The 25,537-nt window shown below is 43.8% G+C and overlaps 1 protein-coding gene across 2 annotated transcripts in view; it reads right to left on the reverse strand.

Annotated features, from left to right (window-relative positions):
- COL4A2 (collagen type IV alpha 2 chain) overlaps nt 1–25,537 on the reverse strand; it is a 171,778-nt gene that overhangs the window by 104,815 nt on the left and 41,426 nt on the right. For both annotated transcript variants that reach the window (XM_083435542.1, XM_083435543.1), the window contains exon 4: nt 24,746–24,826. In XM_083435542.1, coding sequence (XP_083291668.1) covers nt 24,746–24,826 — 81 coding nt within the window. The remainder of the gene's footprint in view (nt 1–24,745; nt 24,827–25,537) is intronic.

Consider the following 25,537-nt stretch of genomic DNA (forward strand, 5'->3'; position numbering starts at 1 on the left):
TGTTCAGGAAGTTTAACACAGATGTTTTCTTTCAGGAGGCGTTAAAGACACCAGTAACAACATCTGTTCTTTTTGGTTGTTGTTTAAAAACATTATGAGAACATAATTTTCCTTCAATGCTACTGATCACTGAAATTTCCAAACTATGCTTGTGGTCAAACTTGTAATCTTAGACAAGAATCTCAGACACGAACTGTGCAGTTTCTATAAGGAATAATTTCATTACTTCTGTTTAAATAGTACATGCTGGGAACAATCTTCAAGAATTTAACAGACACTATTTAAGCAGCCAATCTTATTTCTCTTGGGAAGGAATTCCGCAATCTAGGAGCAACAACAGAAAGGCTCTCTTTTGTGTCACCACCCAACGTACTTCTGAAGTTGATGCGACCAATGTGATGTGATCACGTGAGGAACTTAGAAGTCAGGCAGTTTCATGTAAGGAAATACAATCTTTCAGATAACTCAGGCCCAAGCCATTTAGGGTTTTTTAGGTCATAATGAGAACTCTGAATTGTGCTTGGAAATGGACCAGCAGACAGTGAAGTTGTTTTTACAGGGAGTAACATGCCCCCTGTAACCGGCCCCAATCAAGAGACTGGCCACAGCATTCAGGAATAGCTGAAACTTCCAAATGTTTTCCAAGGCAGCCCTACAGAGAACACATTACAGTAGTCTAACTGGGATGTAACTAAGGCATGCCTTACTAGATCTGACATCTTAAGAAATGGGCACAGTTGGTGCACAAGATGCAATTGTACAAAAGCACTCCTGGCCACTGCATCCAGGTTCAGGGCAGAATCCGGGAGTTCATCTAAACTGAACTGGATGAGTAGTATAACCCCGTCCAACACAGGCCAAATCCCAATTCCCTGATCTACCTTCCAGCTGAAGTACCTCTGTATTGAAGCTTCCGCTTGTTTGTGCTCATCCATTACTGAGATCAGTACTGATCTGAAACAGAGACAGCTCTTTTGATTGTGATGTCACCTGCTTACTAATGGCTTTGTACCCTAAAACTCCAGATGACATTTCACAGTGGTTTTATGTATAAAATAGCATGGAGAACAAGCCTGAGAGGCCCCACATGCCATTGGCCATGAGGTGAACAAGTGTCACCCCTAGTACCTCCTTCTGAACTTGCCCCTCCAGAAAGGACTGGAGACAATGCAAAACTGGCTCCCATCCCAGACAGGTGAATTAGAAAAAACCCCATAACAGCCACAGGAAGCTCGGGCAAGACACTATTAACAAAACATTATCTATCAAAATTTACTGGGCACTGAAAAAATATAAATGAAGGGAGAGCATTCCACTGACAGGGAGTCACAACATAAAAGTCCCACTCCAGTGTCACCACTCTGTTAGCCTCCCGCACAGGAGGAACCTGGAGAAAGACCTCAGAATAAGATCTCAGGGTCTGCGTGGGTGCATATCAGGAGAGGCGCTCCAGAAGATATTGCGGTCCTGAGCCATAGAAAGCTTCACAGGCCAAAGCAACCCTTTGAATTGGGCTTGGAAGCATTCAGGCAGAACTGATGCTTTATGACCTATTCATGTTGAACATGTCAACGTAATAGCAAAGACTCAGTTATGCCACATTCTCAATGGTGGCAGAGTTAACTGTCTGTCAGGAGATTATTTTCCCCAGCAAGCATGTTGGATGGATGGATGGATATGAGAGAGAGAGAGAGAGAGAGAGAGAGAGAGAGAGAGAGAGAGACCTGCAAATAAGACCCATTTATATTCTCCTTTCATGTAATTTGAATTCCATGGAGGGAGTTTGGGGCTCTGCGTGCTGATCCTACTCCCACCATCACATTCTGCCACACCTCCATTCATGTATGGAGGACGAAGGCCAGGCGTGGAAAACCTCTTGTACTTGTGGAGGCTCTCCATGCAGTGTAGAACCAGCCAGGATTCCAAATCATGCAGGGAGATTCAATGAGGCTCCCATCTTCAGATCTTTGATCACACACTCACAGAGGGCTGTTAGCATGGTCAAAGTGATGTGCCAGATCAGGCAGGGCTTAGAAAGGCATCCTGCTCTCCTCTGCAGACCTGTTGGCATGCAAGGAGGATGAGTGTCCAAATACGGCTACAGTCAGAAAAGTAATTGCCCAAGACCAAAGAGATTGTCCAAGACCTAAGGATTTAAATAACAAGACAGCTTTGTTTAGTAACAGCTCAGCAACAGAATAAACTTTCTAGATATTTGGAAGTATTTTCCAGCTCTTATATTGCTGAGACTAGGCTTGACTTTCAAATCCTATTTAGTGTCCTGAGTCCCCAGGAGACATCTTGGAGGGGCTGGCTGGGTCAGGACAATGGGTTAGAGGAGCTCAAGGAGTTTCCTGCTGACAAGCCTGAGGAGGAAGCCAACAGGCTGGGACAGGCCATATCAGTGCCTTGAGAATCACCTGAGGTTGGCAGAGCAACTGGAAACCAAGATGGCCATACAGCAGTGGTTTTCAACCAGTATGCCACGGCACCCTGGGGTGCCTCGAATGATGGTCAGGGGTGTCACGGGCAGAAAGAATGTAGTTGGTCAAGGGAGCCATGGACTCAAAAAGGTTGAAAACCTCTGCCATTCAGTGTTTAAACATGTTCATGTATTATAATATTGTTACATAAAAATATGAAACTATGTACGTCATTATTGTTCAGCTGAACAAGAGAAGAAAATGAGAACAGGGGATTAATTTAACTTGTGCTGTAAACATAATAGTGTTTATAAAAAGGCAAAATCTTCCATTTATGAGTAAGTGGAGAGTAGTTTTTCCCACTGCCTATTGTTAAAACTGTTTAGCAACATGTACTTGCACAAATCCCGGGGGGGGGGGTGATTAGAAAACCAGATGGCTGCATTTCTTTCCTTCTGAATTTCTGGATAATTCTCAATTTGGTTTCTACCCATGGTCAGATCAGATGAATTGTAAACATGAAACTAATTCCAAACTTTCAGGATTCTCATAGTCCCATGAGGATTACTCAAGTCACGAAGAATTTTAATGGAGCATTATACAAAGGCAGTTGTGTCACTATCAAATTGTCGAAGGAAATGCCAAAGAAACAGCATCAAACTCTTCCCCTCTCAAAATCAAATGAAATGTGTCTCGTCCCTCCAAGAAACAGGGAGGTTTTGCCATAATACCCAGCTGAGTTCACATGCTACATCATCATTATCATTATCATCATTAATTTTTTTAAAATTATTTTCCCTGTATCAGGAATTTTTTAATGTCTGATGTTTTACAATTTTTTATATGTGCTGTAAGCCGCCCAGAGTAGCTGGGTGAGCCTGGTAAAAATGTTGTTGCTGCTGCTGCTGTTATATACCCCACCCTTCCTCCCAAAGGAGCCTATTGGAGGCAGGTTTTGCCAAACATACTCTAGCTATCCCTCTTGGTGCTTGAGCAAGTTTTAGGTGCACATCACCCATAAGGTATTTCTTTTACTCAAGAAAATGCTTTGCTGATGCTTTTTAGTGAGAATTCAGATAATGTAGGCTAGAAGTTATCATCTGAAATATTGTTGTCTTTATTTGTATCAAACATGGCAAAAACAGTATTAAGGAAGATGTGATAAGAAAAATAAAAAATGCCTATCTGAAGGCATATGTTTTATGTAGTGTATTTTATGGGAAAGCAAAAGAGGTTATATGAGGGGAAATGAATAAAGAAACAAATCTGTTTCTTTCAAAACAGATACCACAACATGAAAAAGGAACAAAAAAACTGCAAATTCTGAAGGATTAAAAATGCCTTTTTGAAATGTACAATATAAATGAGCTCAAGTAGTGCAGAATCAAATTTTAATATGCCTGGATAATTAGGGATTAAAATAATCCCTCACCTTGTCCAAACATCGCAGTCCTCTTTATAGCCCTGTGCCATGGCAGAGGTCCAGAGTTGTACCCAGCACTGTTCTGCTAGTTGTGGAGGTTGTCGGTGGGAGGCAATTCTCGCCAACTCCTCGCTCCTGATAAGCCACCTGACAGCATAGAGGGACTGGCAGGACAAGGGTGACCCCTAGGAGGGCAGCAGGCCAGAAGACCTCAGCACCCCCGTGGAACACAGAGAGGTGTCAGAGGAACTGGTGGATGAGGGCATGGAATACCAGGAGCACAGCGAAGGAGAGATCATACAGCCCTCCACCCAGGGAGGAGGGCGCTAGGACCCTGGAGGAACATAACTCTCCTGCCCACACTGTTTCCAAGGTCCAGGAGGAGTATTTGGAGGGCAAAACAACAGGGGCAGCCTGTCCAAAGGAGTGCAAGATTGAGCACATGAATTACAACCTGAAGCCAATTAAGAGCCAGGCCAGCACCTGAAACCAATGGAGCCAAGACCCAGGTGGAGAGTCTCTGCCAAGCAGCTGAGGACTCTGTAAGAGGAGAGGTAGCAGGCACTCAGGGTTGCCACACTGTTTCAAGGTGGATGTTTGCTCAATGCAAGAGTTGCACAGGAGGAGGGACCTGGAGAGCAGTGGCGGCAATGATGAAGGAGGCAAGGCAGGAGAGCATTGCCGAAAGAGCGGAGTCGTGCCAGAGAGCTGCTGTGACGCTGGGCAGCGGGAAGCGGCAAAGGCAAGGGGCACTTGGGGAGAGCCACGGTTGCTGGCACCTGGGAATCACGGGGCAGTCGGCTGCGGCATAGCTAGCCACTGACCCTGGCACTGGCACTGAAAACACTCCAGGGCCAGCGCAGCACATGGCCTGCTGACTTCAGCAGGGAGCATCTGCTGGGACAAACTGATAGCTAGTACTGCTCCATATTTTGATAGAGGAATTTAGCCTTCTTTTACAGTGGTGCCTCGCAAGACGAAATTAATTCGTTCCGCGAGTTTTTTCGTTGAGTGAGTTTTTTCATCTTGCGAAGCACCACTGCAGTTAAACACTAACAACGGCGGGGAGGGGTGGGGAGAAGCAGGGCAGCTGCCGCAGCCGATAGCTCGGACTCAACCACGCCTTGTGGCCACCGCACGACGCGGCTGCTGGAGGGCGGCGGGGCTCAGGAGCGTGACTCCGGCTGCAACGCTGGCTGCTGGCGGCAGCGGCTCTCAGAGGAGCGCGCAAGGGCGGTGGGCAGCGGCGCGAGGCAGCCGGAAGGTCGGAGGGAGCCGGAGGAGTCGTCAGCCGGAAGGTGGGAGGGAGCCGGAGGAGCGGGGAAGTGAGCGTGCGTGCGTGCAGTGACCATCGCCATGACAGGAGAGGCAGGGCTGTTTCGTCTAGCGAAGCAAGCCCTTAGGAAAATCTGTCTTGCAAATCACCTCAGAAAACGAAAAACCCTTTCGTCTAGCGAGTTTTTCGTCTTCCGAGGCATTCGTCTTGCGGGGTACCACTGTACATGGTTGTATTCTGTAGACATTTGTGTTTTTAATTTATGTTTTAGAGGTTTGACACGTCTATCAGTAAACTACCATTGAGGTACCGTATTTTTCGCTCTATAGGGCGCACCGGACCATAGGGCGCACCTAGATTTTTTGGGGGGAAATAAAGGGGGAAAAATGTATCCCCCCCGAGCAAAGAAGCCAAGACAGCCAACGGGATCTATCCCGCTGGCTGTCTGTCTTGGCTTCCTCTTTAGCCATGCACAACCTCTCTAGCCGGGAGAAGGAACTCCCGCCGGGCTCCGAAGGCTTGCGGATAGCTGCCCAAAGCCCGGGGTGCGCAGCGCTGTGCTCCCCGGGATTCGGGCTACTGCCTGCTATCCGCAAGCCTTGGAAGCCCAACAGGAACTCCCGCTGGGCTCCGAAGGCTTGCGGATAGCTTCCTGAAGCCTGGAGAGCGAGAGGGGTCGGTGCACACTGACCCCTCTCGCTCTCCAGGCTTCAGCGAAAGCCAGCATTCACTACATAGGATGCACACACATTTCCCCTTCATTTTTGGAGGGGGAAAAGTGCGTCCTATAGAGCGAAAAATACGGTAATTTTTATAGTAAGAGGTCTATATAAATAAAGAAACCAGAACCCAGAGCAAGCCAGAGGCTAGTACAAATGAAAGTTGTCTCTGGAAACTAGAAGCAGAAGGAAAAGTGGGCAGAAAAGGTAATGAAATGGCATTTGATTATTTACATCATACACAATTAAATAAATTGCAATATAATATGAATTTTTATAGAATATTATAAAAACATAACTTTAATTTGGAAGTGTGTTAGTACTTTAGTGAACATTGGGCTGTAGTGTGCAATATGTACGGTGTAAACTGTGTTTGTGTGTTAAGATAAATAAAAACATCAAATGCTTTTTTTTAAAAAAAGTTCAATTGGAAGTGTTTACCAGGAATCTGTTTACTAGACTAATAATAATAATAATAATAATAATAATTTTATTATTTATACCCCATCCTCTGAGAGGCTCCCAATAAAATATTAAAAACAAAGTACAGCATTAAACATCAAAAAGTTCCCTAAACAGGGCTGCCTTCAGATGTCTTCTAGAAGTCAGATAGTTGCTTATTTGATTGGCATCTGCTGGGAGGTCGTTCCACGGGGAGGGTGCCACTACTGAGAAGGCCCTCTGTCTGGTTCCCTGTAACGTCACTTCTCGCAGTGAGGGAACCGCCAGAAGGCCCTCGGCGCTGGACCTCAGTCTATTTCCTTCCCCATAACTAACTGGCGGTGCATACAGAACTTCAGGGGATGATATTGCCTACATGCAAGCTCAGAGCAGAGTCCCCACCATTCTGCAGCTGGAGGCGGCCAAAGTCAGCAGAGCGAGAGGCAGCACCTGGCACCCCAGAGGCCAGTCTTTCTGTATCTTGAATGAAAAAAGAGAGACTGGGATGATGCAAGCATCTGAAATCTTGAATCCCAAAATGAACCAGCTGCACTCGGGATGAGGAGTGTCCTAAGCAAGGCCAGTGGGGCTTGGCCTTGCTTGACCCAGTGTTCGGGTAGATCCAGAAGACTTCATGTGAAGAAAGACAAAGGGTTACTGAAAAAATAGAAATATCACAACGCATGTCTATTTCACTTCCTGTGTTGCAACTTTCTTTCATAAGGATGCTTTCATAGATAAGCCAGAAATTTAGCCAGTTGCATATAACTTGTAATAACAATTTTCATTATACATGAGCCATTTTATTATTTTCTTCCTTGAATGCCTTTCAGTAACACTTTCATCAGCAACAATTATTATACAAGAGCCCACTCATACTAATAACAATGAACTTGTAAAAGTCACGCTAAAAAGAGGCCATGGCAAACAATGTCTTGCTGAATAAAATGTGAATTTTAAAAATAACCCATTTTTGATCAAAGTTCCAAAGCATTAACCAAACATTGTGTCTGGGATGCTGATGGGAGACAAACTAAAATCTTAAATGCACTTTGTGAAAATACTTTAGGCTGAAATCATAACTCAACCTACTTGAGAGTAAGCCCCACTGAATTCAGTAGGACTTTCTTCTGAGTAGGTGTGGTAAGGACTGTGCTGTTGGTTTCAGCAGAGATGGCTTTTACATAATTTGTTTAAGATTAGTGTATAAAGCATTTTAGGAGATCAAGTAACGTCTGCTTTAGAAATCACTAGCATTTAGAATTTGTATAAATATATAGCACAATATTGTACATGGAATCAGTAGAATCTAAACATTTCTCAAGAAAATACACCAAATATCTTCACAACAGATGAGACATAATATCCATATTTAAATTATGGGACATGAAATACAGAGCCAATTGTATAAACTCTCCTACCCCATTCCAACATACTCCTCCTTCCGTTTTCACACAAACAGGCTATTCATTCACAACCATTGAATATAATTGTCCAGATTATTTTCAGTCATGCTCTATTCTGCCTCCTGTTCAGTTACTTACAAATAACAGCTGTGACAAAATAATGCTGTCAGCTTTTTTCCCTGCTAACATGCACTGGATTGCCTACATTTCCAAAGCTCTCAAACAGCCACAACTAACGTAATGATGTTTTGTTTTCGGAACAATGCATCATAAGCATATTTTAAACAGGTGGATCCAACGACTCCTTCATAGGCAACACATGGAACCAGAAGAAATGTTGTGGCTCAACTACAGGAATGTTGCTACTGTCCCAGTACATGTTAGGCTCTCAGTAATGTTGTTATGACTCACTTTTTCTACCATCTACCTATACCTCTGCTTTTCATGAACACAAAAAACTAGTAATCCCTAGCCAAATGTTTCACTCCTTGCACCAAGGCACTGAAATCCCAGAGGTCAGTTCTTGGCAGTACTTGCTCTCATCAGGCTGCTTGCTCAGCTGGCTAGTTATTAGATTTTTATATCACCTGTCAATAAAAACTATTTCACAGGTTTCAAAAAGTTATTCTCTTTCTGCTACCTAAAGTCCTGCCAATCAAGTCATTGTATGTTCCAATTGCAAGCAATTCCCATATCACTTCATTAGGGCTGCACTAAATATTCTGATCTTTGGGTGGAAAATATTATCTATTAAGACACTCAAATTTCACCTTCTTTGCACTTCTAAGCACTTCAGCAATAATGTATATTATTCACTACAGCCGCTTCCTCCTCACAACAGCCAATCAGTGAACACAGGGTGAATATTGTGGCATCACCATACTAAATAGCCATTTACTTCTGGAATTTGGGCAGTGTCACCAAAGATGAACAAGGCCAACCTTTCCTGTACCACCTTGCCTTCACTCTGGGTGGCCAGGAGGGTGCAGTGGAGCTGTGATTGTCCTACATGTTGAGGAGGAGCATGTGAAAGTGGCTGCTATTGTAGCTGAAGCACTTGAGCTTACTGAGCGTATGGCTATTGCTTCCACCCCCTCCTAAGAGGGGAAAAGTATTATTCCTCTTTACAGACTCCCCGGAATCACAAAAGGGGAGCATTTGCAAAATTTAGTGGAGTCTGCCCCACCCAAAAAAGTCCCAAACATGTCCTCAAGTCACCAGCCCCATTGCAAGTGTCAGTCTTGATAAAAACTGTGGCTAAACAGCACAGACTGGGTTTTCCCCTGACTGCTCGGCATTTCCACCCCGCTTCTCCCGTGCCTCTGTGCCCCTTCTTCGCCTGCTATGCAGGTTCCTCTTTATGGGTCTCTGAGAGAATGGGCTTCGATAACCATGGAAAGAAAAAACATTGCGCTGATGGTGAATGGATGAGGCAGGACTGGGGTGTGATTAACACATAAGTTAATAACAATGTATTACGTTTCCAGCCTTCAGCAAAAAAGTGAGAAAGAGCTACTATTCTCAATTATGATGTATGAGCAATTGGGGAAGGTGTTAGAAATCTGCTCTGCAAAAAACAATCATGGTGTCCTCTGACACATTTATGAATCTGGAGCTATAAAACATCTCCTGACAGAGCAAAACACAGTCAGCAGGGGAGCTTCTCTAAAGAGATTTGAGCTCTCTTCAAATGTTTACAGGAATATGACGTGCTCTTGGCAGCAGAACTTTGAGCAACGCTATGACCATGGATGGTAAGGACAAAATCAGCCCCAGTAAGCGATGCAAGTAGGCATTCCTCTCCCCCAACGAGAAGGAATTCCACTTTCATGGCAGGCATTGCTTGTTCAAGAAATATTTGCCTTCTGAGGGCTGTATGTATAGTCACACCAGTAGGCCCAAAATTAACAAAGGAAATGCTGTAAACTATGTAGTTGCCTAATAAACAATATAAGATTTATTTATTTTATTTTTTACAGAAGTCTTTGAAAGAACAGTACACCCGTACTTACCTAAACACATTCAAGAAATATGGTGCTGAATTTTCAGATGTGGGAGAACATGGTTCAAATGCTTGAGACAGAGGAGCAAATGAAGGGGAAATGAGTAGAGAGCAAGAACTGTTTTTATCTCTCAGTCCCCCATACTCCCCTTCATGGATCACTGCCTTGCCCTGGCGAAGGGGCTTGAATAACTCAGAGAAGCTATGAATTCTCATCCCCTCCGGTTCAACATGTCATCTGAATGCAGTCAATAAGTGAAGAAGAGTAAGCACCTTCCTGTCCCAAGGTGGAATTAGTTTTCACTGAACTTTTATTGCTCAATTGAGATTTAGTCCTTTGTGTCAAATTACGACTCTCAAATAATTTCACGCAGCAGTTACGTCAGTTGTTCAGGTACATAGTCAAAATGGAAACAGATTTTACATTTATGTCTACAGCTGTGGAACTGGGTATCCAGCCTCCCTGCACCCTGTAGAAAGCCCCTTTCTATTCTAAAGTGGGGTTTAATTTATCATAGCTAGAAAATCTCTTATGATAAACCAGCTAAGGAATAGCATGGGAAATGGAATGGAGAATGTATGACTGGACTGACAGGGAATAGCATTTCAATATTTTCCCTCTATTTCACATGCTTATCCCACATCCACACTGTATAGAATCCTGTTGTAAGTGTTCAAAGAATGTGCCATTCATAGTTAAAATGAAGTCAAAGAGCATGAGAGACTTGATGGCTTGATCCCAAAAGAATTGGTCCAAATTGCAGCAAGAAAAAAGTCTACAGAGCAGGATAAGGTCAAAGTAACTTAGGCAAGAATTCTTCTGTAAATCTCATTAATGTGTTTTTAAATCTGCAGAGTACATCCACAAACAACACCATTTATAAAATTTGTTTAGCATCTTTGGAACCACAAATGTAGCTTACATGACAGTGGTATGAAAATCTGTAACATTTTGTTCTTACTAAAACCCTGATTAAATAATTAAAATGGCTAAAAATACAATTTAAAATATTATTATAAAATTGAGATTACAAGTAGGACTGCTGAGTATTATGCAACTAACTTGAATTAGTATATAAAATTGTAGAATTGTAAAGTTGGAAGGGACCCTGAGGATAATCTAGTCCAACCCCAGCAATGCAGGAATATGCAGCTGTCCTATATGGGGGCTGAACCTGCAATCTTGGCGTTATCAGACGCCAAGGATGGTTCATTGGGAAACCTTTCGGGTGAAATTGTAACTTGTAACTAATTGTGTTAACATTTAATAGTTTTGTTATTTAATTAATTTGTGCATAACATTTTCATTTCATTTCATTGCAGTACATGTGTCAGGGCGGCCCTTAGTAATGTTAGGTAGCTATTGATTCAACAGTTTGCCCTTTCGTTTTCTAGGACAATGAAAGCAGTATTTAAGCCAGCTAGATAATCAAATGATCATTTATTTCCATTAGGACTTCAGTTTGTTCTCTGTTTACTAGCAAATGTGAAATTCTTTCTCTGGAATTTCCTGCTTTACTTTAGCTTCCTAATTTGTAAATTATGTTCTGCTTCAGCAATGTCAACAATTTAAGTCATTAGCATGTATTGAATTATTTTGATTAACTCTCCTAAGGTTACTTAAAATGTTGTCTTTCCCTCTGTGAAAAGGCTCTGGGTTGTTGCTTTCCCCCTCGTCACAAATATTTGTAGTCTCTCAAAGTTTGCTTACTTTTGTTTGACCCTCTCTGTGCAAAAATAAATGGGGGGGGGGGGGTCTTAAACATTTAACCACCATGCTAGTATTATATCATGTGCCTTTTCGTCTTGTAAATGGGTTGTTTCCATAATTTCTGCTTAGAATAGTTTATGTAGTCTGACACTTCACATCCATACTGGCTAATAAATGTGAAAAAGTCAGCTTCTGGCATTCCCCCAATATCAGGGAATTACTTTGCTTCTGAAAATGAATACATCTCTTGCACCTCTTGCACCACTGCCATCTGAATAAATTTATGCTTTCTTAGTAATACCATTTTCGTTAGAGCCAAACTGGATGTTACATGGCAGATATGTGCAAGTTTCCTGATGTTTTCCATATTTATTTTCTTCTTAACAGCAAGCAGCTGCAGAAAGGTACAACTGGGAACAGTGTGTGTGGGAGCTGCTTAACCCTTCCCACCATGGCAATTTTCCTGCTGAAAAATGTCTTATTTGAGCTGTTTTTCTACTCAAATTATCTTTTTAATCAACAACTTGCCACCCCTGGTCCCTAAACTGTGACAAGGCCTGCTGGAGGGGGAATGATCTATTTCCCCCCTCCCACAGTTGGGGTGTGCGCTTGGGGGAACTTACAGGGCATTGCAGCCGAGATGGACTGAGGGTGAAGAAATTGTGCAATGGATAGGAACATCTGGCAAGATGGATTTGCTGAGATTCGTGAGATTTGGTAGTATAATCTCTGGAAGATGTCATCATACGTGTCTCAACCTCATGAAGCCATTACATATCCCTCCCACCCGATCAGGGTCACACCAGGTCACAGCTTGGCTGCCCCCTAGTGGCCAGGAAGGATTCTTATGCCATCTTGGATGGCCGTGCAAGGCTGCTAATAACAAGTAGAGAGGCGACCAATGTGCTGGGTTTGCAAGTCAGAAGTGGGTCTGGACTCTGAGCTGATATATATCTTAGAAGGAAAGATACAATGCAAAAATGTGTAGGCAAATTCCAAGTCATCGCTGTGAGATGGTGAGCTAGCTTCACTACTCCTGTCTCCCAGTGTTTTCAGAGCTGTGATTGATGCATGAGTTGTTTGGACACCAGGTGAGAGGAATCCGTGGGGTCCTAATGAATTACTGCTTATAATTTTTTTCAGCTTCCATCTCATTTTGTAGTCCTTGAATCTTCATAGTTCTAAACACCTCATTTCCCCTAACTTTCCACTGCTCTTCATTTCTTCCTAGCAACCAGAATGGGTATTTACTGTGGTGGGTTAATCTGAGATCAGATTATATTTTAGAAATTATTTCCTGCAAATACTATGCCCAACACTTGTAGGTGGATGCTAAAGAACCTCTCCCTGCAACAACATAAACACACCCTGTGCACCCCTTGCCCAATGAGTGGAGGGCTAACCAGAAGCTGATTCTGGGCTACTGCTGGACTTGGCCCCCAGTCAAGTGCTCAAACATCACCCAGGCAGAGGGCAGTTAGGCTTCAGCTGCATACTCGAGGGGGTGTGTGTGGCAAAGCAGCATGGACCAGCAAAGCAAATAAGAAAGGGAGGTGGGTGGCCTTCAGCCTCTCTCTTGTATTTGCGTTCAAAATTGGGGCTGGGAATTTGCTTTTATAAGACCCTGGGGAGCTGCTATCAGTTAGTGTCGTCCATTTTGAACTACATGGACCAATTGTGTGCCTCTATATTTCTAAAAATAGCATAACCCTAATATTTCTAAAAATAGCATAACCCTAATAAACTACTGAATAAAGTACTTTACTGAATAAGGCACTGGGACACGTAACTCCATGAATGGAGACTGTCTCATCCCTCCTTATCACAACGTTGTCTGCATTGTGTCTCTCTTGCAGGAGAAACAGAGCAGGGGAGACAAAAATGAACAAACTGTCCACTTGTACATCTCCCTGCCTGAAAAAATAGGACTTAAATCATCTTTTGATCCATTTCAGTCTGGTTTACCCTCCCATTCTGTTAGCTCAGAGAACAATCTAATTGCTCTATCATTTTATTTATCTATCATTTTACCCAATGATTCTGCTCATTTTCACAACGCCGATCATCCACCCTTATGTTATCTTTGGGTTTAGTTAGGCTATTGTCTATGCAGCCTTAACTACTATCTGTATTCTGATCATAGGAGCAAATTCCTATAAAATATTTGAGATGGCTGTCCCCCACCCCCACCCTGCCAGTTAATGGGCATTGCTATTCAAATGGTGTGCCTACACCGTGTTATGTGATCAACTCTGCAGGTTGGCACCCTGATTCTGATAAGACTCAATTCATATTTTTACAACTGTCATTACCAGTGATCTTCAATCTTGCATCACCAGCTGGCCCTGGCATCTCAGAATGGAGGCATTATAATTATTTTAAGCATAATAAATATCACTCTTTTCTTTTCATTATTGTTGTTCTCATTGTAATGCTAGAAAACTGTCACCCTTTTCTGTCACTGATCTATGTCTTAATTGACATCTACTACTTGTTTTGCACAATTTTGCTTCATTACTGGTTTCAGTGATGAGGATGGGGGTGTTAGTGGAGGGTTAGTATCTTTGGAATCTCAACTAAAACATCCATGACAGATGGCCATCCAACCTCTGTATACCAACTTCCAATGAAGGCAAATCCACTACCTCTGAAAGGAAACCATTCCGCTGTCAAACAGCTCTTACTGTCAGAAAGTTCTTCCTGACATTTAGTCAGAATCTCCTTTCTTGAAACTTGAAGCCATTGTTTTGGGCCCTACCCTCCAGAACAGGAGAAAACAAGCTTGCTCCATCTTCCATGTGACAGCCCTTCAGATATTTGAAGATGGCTCTCATATCTCCTCTCAGCCTGCTCTTTTCCAGGCTAAACATACCCAGCTCCCTCAACTGTTTCCTCATAAGGCTTGGTTTCCAGACCCTTGATCATTTTGGTCACCCTCCTCTGCAAATCTTCCAGCGTGTCAACATCCTTCTTAAATTGTGGTACCCAGAACAGGACCAAGGCAGAATAGAGTGGAACTATGACTTTCTTTGAGCTGGATTACACAGTTGACTCTTGTTAAGGTTAAAGTCTACAACCTTATCACATGCACTGCTGCCAAGGGTGGTGTCCTCCATGCTATATTTAAGCATTTCGTTCTTCCTGCCTTAAGTGTAGACCTTTACATTTGTCCCTTTTGCTAGTTCTGGCCTAAGGTTTTTTAGGGGGAAGCTACCACCAGAGGTTGCTAATTAGTAAAAGAGAGAATATATACTTAAAAGAGATGAAAAATGCTAACTTGGAACGAGTTCAAAAGGCAAGAGGATGGGCACCACCCCTGGTTTCAATACTTCCAGGTAAGGAGTATTCATATAAAACAAATTATTATTATTTTAATTAATTTTAAAAATTAATTTATTATTTATACCCCGCCCATCTGGCTGAGTCTCCCCAGCCACTCTGGGCAGCCCCCAATCAAATGTTAAAAACAGTACAGCATTAAATATGATCCAATATAGCAAACATTAGACTTAAATGTAATCTATTCATGAAAAGTATGATGTGTTAATATTTTAAATAAATATAATCAATGTCTTTTGACACCATGGAGCCAAGCAAACAGATCTCTTTGAGGTCAAGGAATTCACACTACTGCCTACCTATCTTCTGTAGCAGATGCCAGACGGTCTGAAGTACCACAGCTTTTTTTGGGGGGGGGGCTTTTTTTGCAAACACCTGGTAGGGTTTTCAAGGGCATGATCAAGTCAACTAAAGTGATACCTACAGGTCAATGCAGGTCAGCTGGAAGGCCACACTGGCTACCCCTACTCTAGATTTTATAGGATTTGCTACATGCAGAACCGGTTGATATAGCTGGTGAATATCCTTACAGAAAGACCATTTTCTTCAGCATGCAAATAGCTCTGCTTCTCTCAGCAGCGTAGCAAGCCACTGGGGTGCCTGGGGCAGGAAAGCTAGAGGGTGGGTTGTGCTGCTGGAGCTGCGTCTCTCCCAGGCACCTCCACGTGGGAGATGCCATGTGCGTGTGCCAGCCCAGCATGGCCTGCAAAAGCAGTGTGGGGCTAGGGTTTTCAGAGTTTGTTTCAGAGTTAGGGTGAGGAATGGGGTCTGGCCAGTAGGCTAGATTGTTAACCCTCCCCAACCCTTGTGGGCCAGGTTTGACAGGTGGGTGGAGCTGCCCACTTGTCAGTCATCTAATGTCACATGACCTTTTTTGCCCACAAGGGTCTTCCATAGTACGTACTTGGCAAAGTGCTCTGCGAGACAGAGCTTTGAAACCCAGGCAGAAGGGCGGGGTATAAATAATAAATTGCTGTTGCTGCTGTTGTGACCTGATAACCAGCAGAATATTGGCAATTCCTTTTCAAAGTGCTATCTTGCTTTGTGAGTGTGAATAAAAATCCTGATCTGCCCCCACCACTTCTCTCAGTCAGTCTGTCATGTGTATCTCCTTCAAATGTAAAAATTGGTGCCTTAGAAGCCTACCTGGGAGACATGACTGATGTGAGCATCTGGCTCTGCATTTTGTTTGTCAGAAAGAGCGAGGGGTCACTCCTCCCAGAGAGAGGAAAGAGACTTTAAAAAGCTGAGCTGCCCTGGCAGTGTTGTTCCCTCCCACCATCAGGGATCCAGATCGGACTTTCTATGAAGCTGGTCATCTTCGCTGCTGGCTTGTAAGCCAAACAGCTCTATTATAGTGAATAGGCTAGCATTAGTCCAGTTTTAGAGCCACAGGGCTCTGGTTTATTGTGTTGCCTGTTTTGACCTCCTGCCTGCTTTCCCCTAGCTTTTATTTTTAATGAAGTTTCCTAATTTGACCACTGAAGTGTGTGTGGTTACCAACCTCAGGGTTCTAGAAGCCCCATGCCTAGACGATTGGAGTTCATGCTACTGAAAGTTTAGGCTCAGAGTTGTGCGAGTCCAATACTTTCTTCTGAGATCTGGGAGAGACTTGGGGAGTTTTGGCCGCCTTTAAACTCTGACTAACTTGCAAGGCAACTGCTTGGGAAACACAGGGTGTCTTGGTCTCAAGTGTTCCTGGAGTTTAAGAAGTTTAGGGGGTTCTACCAGGGAAACAAGGAAGCAGCTTGGATATTGGCCTAAGACAAGGCAGCTAAAAGCTGGTCCTATTTTCCCCAACAACTTGTGTGCAGGTTGCACTGAGGAGTGCTGGGTGCACTGGCTTTCGAAAAATGCCTGCTTTCATCCCAGGTCCCCTCCCATCCAAGCAACGAGTTAAGTGGGAGGGTGGTGGCAGCAACTACCTGAGAGTAAGAGCCATTGAGAACACTGCAGGGTTGTGGTGTTGCAGCTGGATAAGGAGAGGGGTGGAAGATGTATAGGCACAGAAGCCTCTATGGACTGGATGAAGTCTGCGAAATTGCAGATAAATAGTTCCAGTGCTTTTTGTAGGGAAAGTAATTCACTTTATTCTGTCATCCACAACTGGCCAAAATGGTTTCCCCACGCTTGCTTTGGGGGTGGACAGGCAGGTTGCTGCCATTTGTCTAGCACAGAGGACAACTTGAATCAGCCAAGTAGGACTCAAAATATACCTAACATTATATTCTATGAAAAAAACATTCCCTGCAGTTGTTGGAGAAGGTAAACAGTATAAACAGTCTGCAACTGTGCCAAGGTTTCAAACTGATAGTATGTAATATGCTGAATGTTATGTTATGTAATGGAATGCTATGTTATGAGACCTCTGGGTACAGAGAAGTATACAAATTTAATAAATAATAGTAATAATAAAGGAAAGGGTGTTCTGTTTCCCTTAGCCAGCGTGGTGTGGTGGTTAAGAGCGGTAGACTTGTAATCTGGTGAACTGGGTTCGCATCTCCGCTCCTCCACATGCAGCTGCTGGGTGACCTTGGGCCAGTCACACTTCCCTGAAGTCTCTCAGCCCCACTCACCTCACAGAGTGTTTTTTGTGGGGGAGGAAGGGAAAGGAGGTAGTGAGCCGCTTTGAGACTCCTCAGGGTAGTGATAAAGCAGGGTATCAAATCCAAACTCTTCTTAGCTCAAAAGGTTCCCCTTCTGTACGTTATGTGATGTCTTCCTACATACTTTGTGCAACCACAGTATTCTGCTGTTGTGAAAAAGGAGCATACTTCAGACAAGTCAATCATCTTTAAATCCCACTGATCGCAACAGGAGAAAGTTACACATGTTCTCCTCTCCCACCGCAATCAATGGTGCTCAGACGTGCATAGCTTTAAGTGAATAGTGTCCTCATTTAGTTCTCAAGGAAGCAAAAAGACAGTTTGCTTTATTCAAAGGAAGTAAAATATCTAATTTTCAAGAATTTCTCTGGGCTACATCATCATCATCATCATCATTATTATTATTATTACTACCCCACCCATCTGGCTGGGTTTCCCCAGCCACTCTGGGCAGCTTCCAACAAAACACTAAAATACCGTAACCTATTAAACATTAAAAGCTTCCCTAATCAGGGCTGCTTTCAGATGTCTTCTAAAAGTTTGGTAGTTGTTTTTCTCTTTGATGGTGGGAGGGCATTCCACAGGGCGGGTGCCACTACCGAGAAGAGCATTCCACAGGGCGGGTGCCACTACCGAGAAGGCCCTCTGCCTGGTTCCCTGTAACTTGGCTTCTCGCAGCGAGGGATCCGCCAGAAGGCCCTCGGTGCTGGACCTCAGTGTCCAGGCAGAATGATGGAGGTTGAGACACACCTACTGGTATACTGGACCAAGGCCGTTTAGGGCTTTAAAGGTTAGCACCAACACTTTGAATTGTGCTCGGAAACATACTGGGAGCCAGTGTAGGTCTTTCAAGACCGGTGTTATATGGTCTTGGCGGCCGCTCCCAGACACCAGTCTAGCAGCCGCATTCTGGATTAGTTGTAGTTTCCGGGTCACCTTCAAAGGTAGCCCCACATAGACCGCATTGCAGTAGTCCAAGTGAGAGAAAACTAGAGCATGCACTACTCTGCGGGCAGGTAGGGTCTCAGCCTGTGTACCAGATAGAGCTGATAAATAGCTGCCCTGGACACAGAGTTGACCTGCGCCTCCAGACACTCACACAGGACCTTCACCACCTTCACTGGTTCCAATTTGAAAGAGAGGTAGAGCTGGGTATCATCCGCATACTGATGAACACCCAGCCCAAACCCCCTGATGATCTCTCCCAGTGGCTGCATGTAGATGTTGAAAAGCATGAGGGAGAGGACAGAACCCTGAGGCACCCCACAAGTGAGAGCCCAGGGGTCTGAACACTCACCCCCCCCCCACTTTCTGAACACGGCCCAGGAGGAAGGAGCAAAACCACTGTACAGTGGTACCTCAGGTTAAGTACTTAATTCATTCTGTACTTAACCTGAAACTGTTCTCAACCTGAAGCACCACTTTAGCTAATGGGGCCTCCTGCTGCGCCGCCGGAGCACAATTTCTGTTCTCATCCTGAAGCAAAGTGCTTAACCTGAAGCACTATTTCTGGGTTAACAGAGTCTGTAACCTGAAGTGTATGTAACCCGAGGTACCACTGTATAACAGTGCCCCCAGCTCCCAGCCCCTCTAGGCGGTCCAGAAGGATGTTACGGTCGATGGTTTCAAAAGCCGCTGAGAGATCCAGCAGAACTAGGAAACAGCTCTCACCTTTGTCCCTAGCCCACCGGAGATCAGCAACCAGTGCAACCAAGGCGGTTTCAGTCCCATGATGAGGCCTGAATCCCAACTGGAAGGGATCCAAATGGTCCGCTTCTTCCAGGCGTGCCTGGAGTTTTTCAGCAACCACTCGCTCAATCACCTTGCCCAAGAATGGAAGATTTGAGACTGGGCGATAGTTGGCCATATTGGCAGCATCTAAAGATGTTTTTTTAAGCAGCGTTTTGATAACCGCCTTTTTCAGTGGGTCTGGAAAGGCTCCCTCACAGAGAGAAGCATTCACCACCCCGCGAAGCCCATCACCCAGCCCTTCCCGGTTAGCTTTTATAAGCCAGGATGGGCAAGGATCAAGGATACAGGTGGTTGGTTTCACTCGTCCAAGCAGCCTCTCCACATCCTTGGAGGTAACAGATTGGAATTGATCCCACGCAACTTGACTAGACAGGACTCTAGCACTCTTCCGCCCCGGCCCTGCTCTCATGGTGGAGTCTACCTCTTCCCGAATCTGAGCGACTTTATCTGCAAAAAACTTTGCAAAATCATTGCAGGAGATCATGTGGCCTGTACTGGGCCCTGATGTAGCAGGTGGTTCTGCTAAATTGTGAACTACCTGAAAAAGGCTCCTGCTGTTTTCTGCAGATGCAATAGAGGCGGTGAAGAAAGTCTTCTTTGCCGTTGCTACCGCCACTTGGTAGGCTCGATATTGAGCTCTAACCCGTGTCCGGTCAGCTTCAGAATGGGTTATCCGCCACCGGCGCTCTAGCCGTCTCAGCGATTGTTTCAGTGCCCTCAGATCCGTGGAAAACCATGGGCCTGTCTGGGCTCCATGCAATCCGAGGGGGCGTTTCAGAGCCAGACAGTCGATAGTCCTGGTTAACTCCACATTCCAGCAGGTCATCTGGGAATCAGCTGAAAGGCCATCAACATGGGATAAAGCATCCCCTACCACTCTCTGGAAACCATTTGGATCCATTAAGTGGTGGGGCGGACCATCCAAATCAGTCCCACCTAGTACACACATACTGGAATGTGTAACAATACGAAACTATCTGTACAGATTTTGAGGTTGGCAAAGATTATTTTCAGTTTTTAATCAAATCTGCAACATTAACCAAAACATTCAAGAAATACTAACATTGCCAGTGCTTCCAGCTTACTTGTTTGTGATAACAGTTTTAGTTTCTCGGTGTCTAAATATGAATTGGTAATATTTAATATTTTCATGGGACACGGGTGGCGCTGTGGGTAAAAGCCTCAGCGCCTAGGGCTTGCCGATAGAAAGGTCGGCGGTTCGAATCCCCGCGGCGGGGTGCGCTCCCGTTGTTCGGTCCCAGCGCCTGCCAACCTAGCAGTTCGAAAGCACTCCCTGGTGCAAGTAGATAAATTGTTGTTGTTTAGTCGTTCAGTCGTGTCCGACTCTTCGTGACCCCATGGACCAGAGCACGCCAGGCACTCCTGTCTTCCACTGTCTCCCGCAGTTTGGTCAGATTCATGTTTGTAGCTTCGAGAACACTGTCTAACCATCTCGTCCTCTGTCGTCCCCTTCTCCTTGTGCCCTCCATCTTTCCCAACATCAGGGTCTTTTCCAGTGAGTCTTCTCTTCTCATGAGGTGGCCAAAGTATTGGAGCCTCAGCTTCACGATCTGTCCTTCCAGTGAGCACTCAGGGCTGATTTCCTTCAGAATGGAGAGGTTTCATCTTCTTGCAGTCCATGGGACTCTCAAGAGTTTCCTCCAGCACCATAATTCAAAAGCGTCAATTCTTCGGCGATCAGCCTTCTTTATGGTCCAGCTCTCACTTCCATACATCACTACTGGGAAAACCATAGCTTTTACTATACGGACCTTTGTTGGCAAGGTGATGTCTCTACTTTTTAAAATGCTGTCTAGGTTTGTCATTGCTTTCCTCCCAAGAAGCAGGCGTCTCTTAATTTCATGGCTGCTGTCACCATCTGCAGTGATCATGGAGCCCAAGAAAGTAAAATCTCTCACTGCCTCCATTTCCTCCCCTTCTATTTGCCAGGAGGTGATGGGACCAGTGGCCATGATCTTCGTTTTTTTGATGTTGAGCTTCAGACCATATTTTGCGCTCTCCTCTTTCACCCTCAATAAAAGGTTTTGTAATTCCTCCTCGCTTTCTGCCATCAAGGTTGTGTCATCTGCATATCTGAGGTTGTTGATATTTCTTCCAGCAATCTTAATTCCGGCTAGGGATTCATCCAGCCCAGCCTTTCGCATGATGAATTCTGCATATAAGTTAAATAAGCAGGGAGACAAAATACAGTCTTGTCGTACTCCTTTCCCAAATTTGAACCAATCAGTTGTTCCATATCCAGTTCTAACTGTAGCTTCTTGTCCCACATAGAGATTTCTCAGGAGACAGATGAGGTGATCAGGCACTCCCATTTCTTTAAGAACTTGCCATAGTTCACTCTCCAGGATGTCTGGCTCAAGGTCAGCAACCACACTACCTGGGGTGTACGAGGCATCCATATCTTTCTGGTATAATTCCTCTGTGTATTCTTGCCACCTCTTCTTGGTGTCTTCTGCTTCTGTTAGGTCCTTACCACTTTTGTCCTTTATTATGGTAATCTTTGAACGAAATGTTCCTTTCATATCTCCAATTTTCTTGAACAGATCTCTGGTTCTTCCCATTCTGTTGTTTTCCTCTATTTCTTTGCATTGCTCATTTAAGAAGGCCTTCTTATCTCGCCTTGCTATTTTTTGGAATTCTGCATTCAATTTCCTGTATCTTTCTCTATCTCCCTCGCATTTTGCTTGCCTTCTCTCCCCCGCTATTTGTAAGGCCTCATTGGATAGCCACTTTGCTTTCTTGCATTTCCTTTTCATTGGGATGGTTTTCGTTGCTGCCTCCTGTATAATGTTTCGAGCCTCCATCCATAGTTCTTCAGGCACTCTGTCCAGCAATTCTAAATCCTTAAACCTGTTCCTCACTTTACAGCATTGGACTTTCCTTTCGCTTCCATGCATATCCGCAACTGAGCGTCCTTTCGGCTTTGGCCCAGCCGCTACATCAGCTCTGGATCTACTTGTACTTGTCCTCCGCTCTTCCCCAGTAGCATGTTGGACGCCTTCCGACCTGAGGGGCTCATCTTCCAGCGTCATAACTTTTATATGCCTGTTGTCTTTGTCCATGGAGTTTTCTTGGCAGGGATACTGGAGTGGCTTGCCGATTCCTGCTCCAGCTTGCCGAATAGGGACCGCTTACTAGCGGGAAGGTAAACGGCGCTGGCCACGTGACCCGGAAGTGTCTCCGGACAGCGCTGGCCCCCGGCCTCTTGAGTGAGATGGGCGCACAACCCTAGAGTCTGTCAAGACTGGTCCGTACAGGCAGGGGTACCTTTACCGTAATATTTTCATCAACTGGGGTGTTTTCCAACCAGAAATGCTGATATGATTTCTAACATGCAGAGAAGCAGATTTCAAAAGATGCCAAAATATCAGTAATACAAAGGCATCCTTGAGAAGAAATGGACAGTGGGGTTGTCACTGTCACTAAGAGGATAAGATATGATTGGAACTTATAAAGAACAATCAGTTGCTTACTCTAACTGTAAATCTTTGCATAAACATTTGTGCAGACACAATTATGAGTTCTCTCCCTATGCAGAAACTTCTCAAACCATACTAGGGATTTGGCGGGTACCTCAATGCCAACCTCTCTGTCTAGGGGCTTAGGTCCTGCCTTCCCACTCGGCTCAAATCTTCAACACACATAGAAGCTCTCTAGAAGGACCATGCAGAAGACATTAGATACTAAGTACCATAGTACTAAAATATGGATGGTCATCTGGATGTGGTGGGACTAACAAAGAATCACTATTTTGAAGTAGAATAGAGTGAGTAGTGTTTCTATAGCCCAGAAAGAATATATTTCGATGGACAGATACACAATAATCTAGCACAGTAAGCAGCCTAACTTAACTGGAAAGTATGTGGAACAAATATATTACTATTCATTAATACATGTATATATTACTATTCTTTAATACGTGTATGAGAAGAATTTGCATCAGAATGAAATCAGGTCAAAAGCCATCAACAATCCTTCCCCCCAAAAAGCTCTGGGCCATCTCCCCCCATTTTCTTAATTTTGAGTCCCCAAAAATAGAGGGCATCTTATACATGGGGGTGTGTTATACCCGGAAAAATACGGTAAGTCAGAAGTCCCACAATGTAATTTCCCATACCATCTCTAACCATCCACTATTATAGGCAGTCAATAATTCAAAAAGAAAGTCAGCACTATTGAACATTAAAACTCTACAGCTGCACCCAGAACCATTTTTAGACATTATTACCAGAAGAATGACCCATTAAACTCAAGCACTGCTGGACCTATGACTCACATGAAAAACTACAAACGGAAAATTTAATTTAATTAGGCCTTATTTTCTTATACTCCATAGTAAGACAAAAACATTTCCATTAATTTTGGTCACCTCTGAAGATTCCAAATGAACTTATGATGAAAGTGGCTACACAGCTGTCAAGTGCACTGTTATAAGATGCTGAGAAATGCAACCTATTATTCAGGAAGTGCTGCTAGTAAAGATTTTACATTTAAAGAAAATAATTACAACATTCTGGACAAATTAGATGGCTTGGAAGTATGCTTGCATATCAAATCAAATATTTTTTGTTCACTGCTTGAGAAGCTAGGGTATTAAGTCCATTTCCCAATATTAAAATTCAATATTCTTCAGTTATAAAGTGCTGTTGCTTCAAAAATGATATAATTCTAATTAAAAACCACTGTTCATTTCAAATCTAATTAAAACAATGTAACTGGAGAATTACAAGCTGGCCACGTGACCCGGAAGTGTCTTCGGACAGCGCTGGCCCCCGGCCTCTTGAGTGAGATGGGCGCACAACCCTAGAGTCTGTCAAGACTGGCTCGTACGGGCAGGGGTACCTTTACCTTTACCTTTAACTGGAGAATATTCAAATTGTTGTGTAGATGTTCACTGTGTAATTCATTTTGACAGTTTTCCAATATCACATGGCTGTACATTTCAATAACAACAGATGAATAAATGCAAGAGCTCTCAAACAGTAGTGCCCAAATCACATTTAATGAGGATTTACTTTAAGATTTACTTTGATGTAAAGATACTGAGGAGCAGGCTTTTTAATGCAGTTATAAAACAGTGCCACTATGAGGAGGTGACGTGAGGCATGATTTAGAATTTGAGCTAAGCATGTACCAAACAACTTGCCTCCAAATGCTGTAGTTTACAGGAACATGCCATATGATACCTTTCTTTCCGGCTTAAATCTGAAATGTCAAATGCAATTATAGGCAATAGTTGAATCTAGAATTTCACGAGTGGAATTCTGCTCACAAAGCTGGATGCTCTTGGATCTCTGCTGCGTCCGCAGCCACTGAAAATTTGCTAGGGTTTGGGAACCCTTTAGAGCAGTGTAGGTGTTAGCAGGTTATTCCATTTCAGTTCATGGAAGCGAGCACTTGGAACAAGCCCATTCCACTAACAGATTACCCCTTCTGTTCACAGGAGGCTCCTTCTGTTCATGGAAGGACATATTTTGTATTGCTAGTATTTCATTGTTGAAATGTTTTGTCATTTTTTTTTATTGTTTTGTTGTTTATATCTTAAGTCCTAAATCTAGGGGCAGTTGTTTGATCCCTAGGATAAAATGGTGAGAATTCTTATGTGATCAGAAAAAGTGGTACTCACACGAGCTCCTTTTTCTGGGAAACATTCACAACCCCAACTGCAGTCTCTTCCTGCACAAGGTCCTGTATAAGACTTCCCTCCCTGAAAAATAAAACAAACATTCAAATGACAGTTAAATAGCATGGCAACAGCAAGTAAAACAACTAGTATGGCAAAACTAAAGGGAATCATAGAATCGTAGAGTTGGATGGGACTGCGAGGGTCATCTAGTCCAACCTTCTGCAACGTAGGAATCTCAGCTAAAGCCTCCATGACAGATAGCCATCCAACCTCTGCTAAAAACCTCCAAGGAAGAAAAGTCCACCATCTCCCAAGGGAGTCTGTTCCACTGCCAAACAACTCTTACCGTCAGAAAGTTCTTCCTGATGTTTAATTGGAATCACCTTTCTAGTAACTGGAAGTCATTGGTTCAAGTTCTACCCGCTAAAGCAGGAGGAAACAAGCTTGCTCCAACCTCCAGGTGACAACTCTTTAGAAATCTGAAGATGACTATATCATCTCCTCTTTTCCAGGCTACACATACCCAGCTCCTTCAACCATTCCTCATAAGGCTTGGTTTCCAGAACCTTGATCATCTGGTCACCCTCCTCCGCATACCTTCCAGTTTGTCTTAAATTGTGGTGCCCAGAACTAGACATAGCATTCCAGGTGTGGCCTGACCAAGGCAGAATAGAGTGGGACTATTACTTCCCTAGAAGAACATTTTAAGTGATTATTAATGATTGGGGACTCATTAACCAATCTTAAATTGAATACCATTTACTACTTGGATGCATAGTAAATTAAAAATGA

This window comes from Podarcis tiliguerta, assembly GCF_965153285.1.
Source record: "Podarcis tiliguerta genome assembly, chromosome: 3".
Lineage (NCBI taxonomy): Eukaryota > Metazoa > Chordata > Lepidosauria > Squamata > Lacertidae > Podarcis > Podarcis tiliguerta.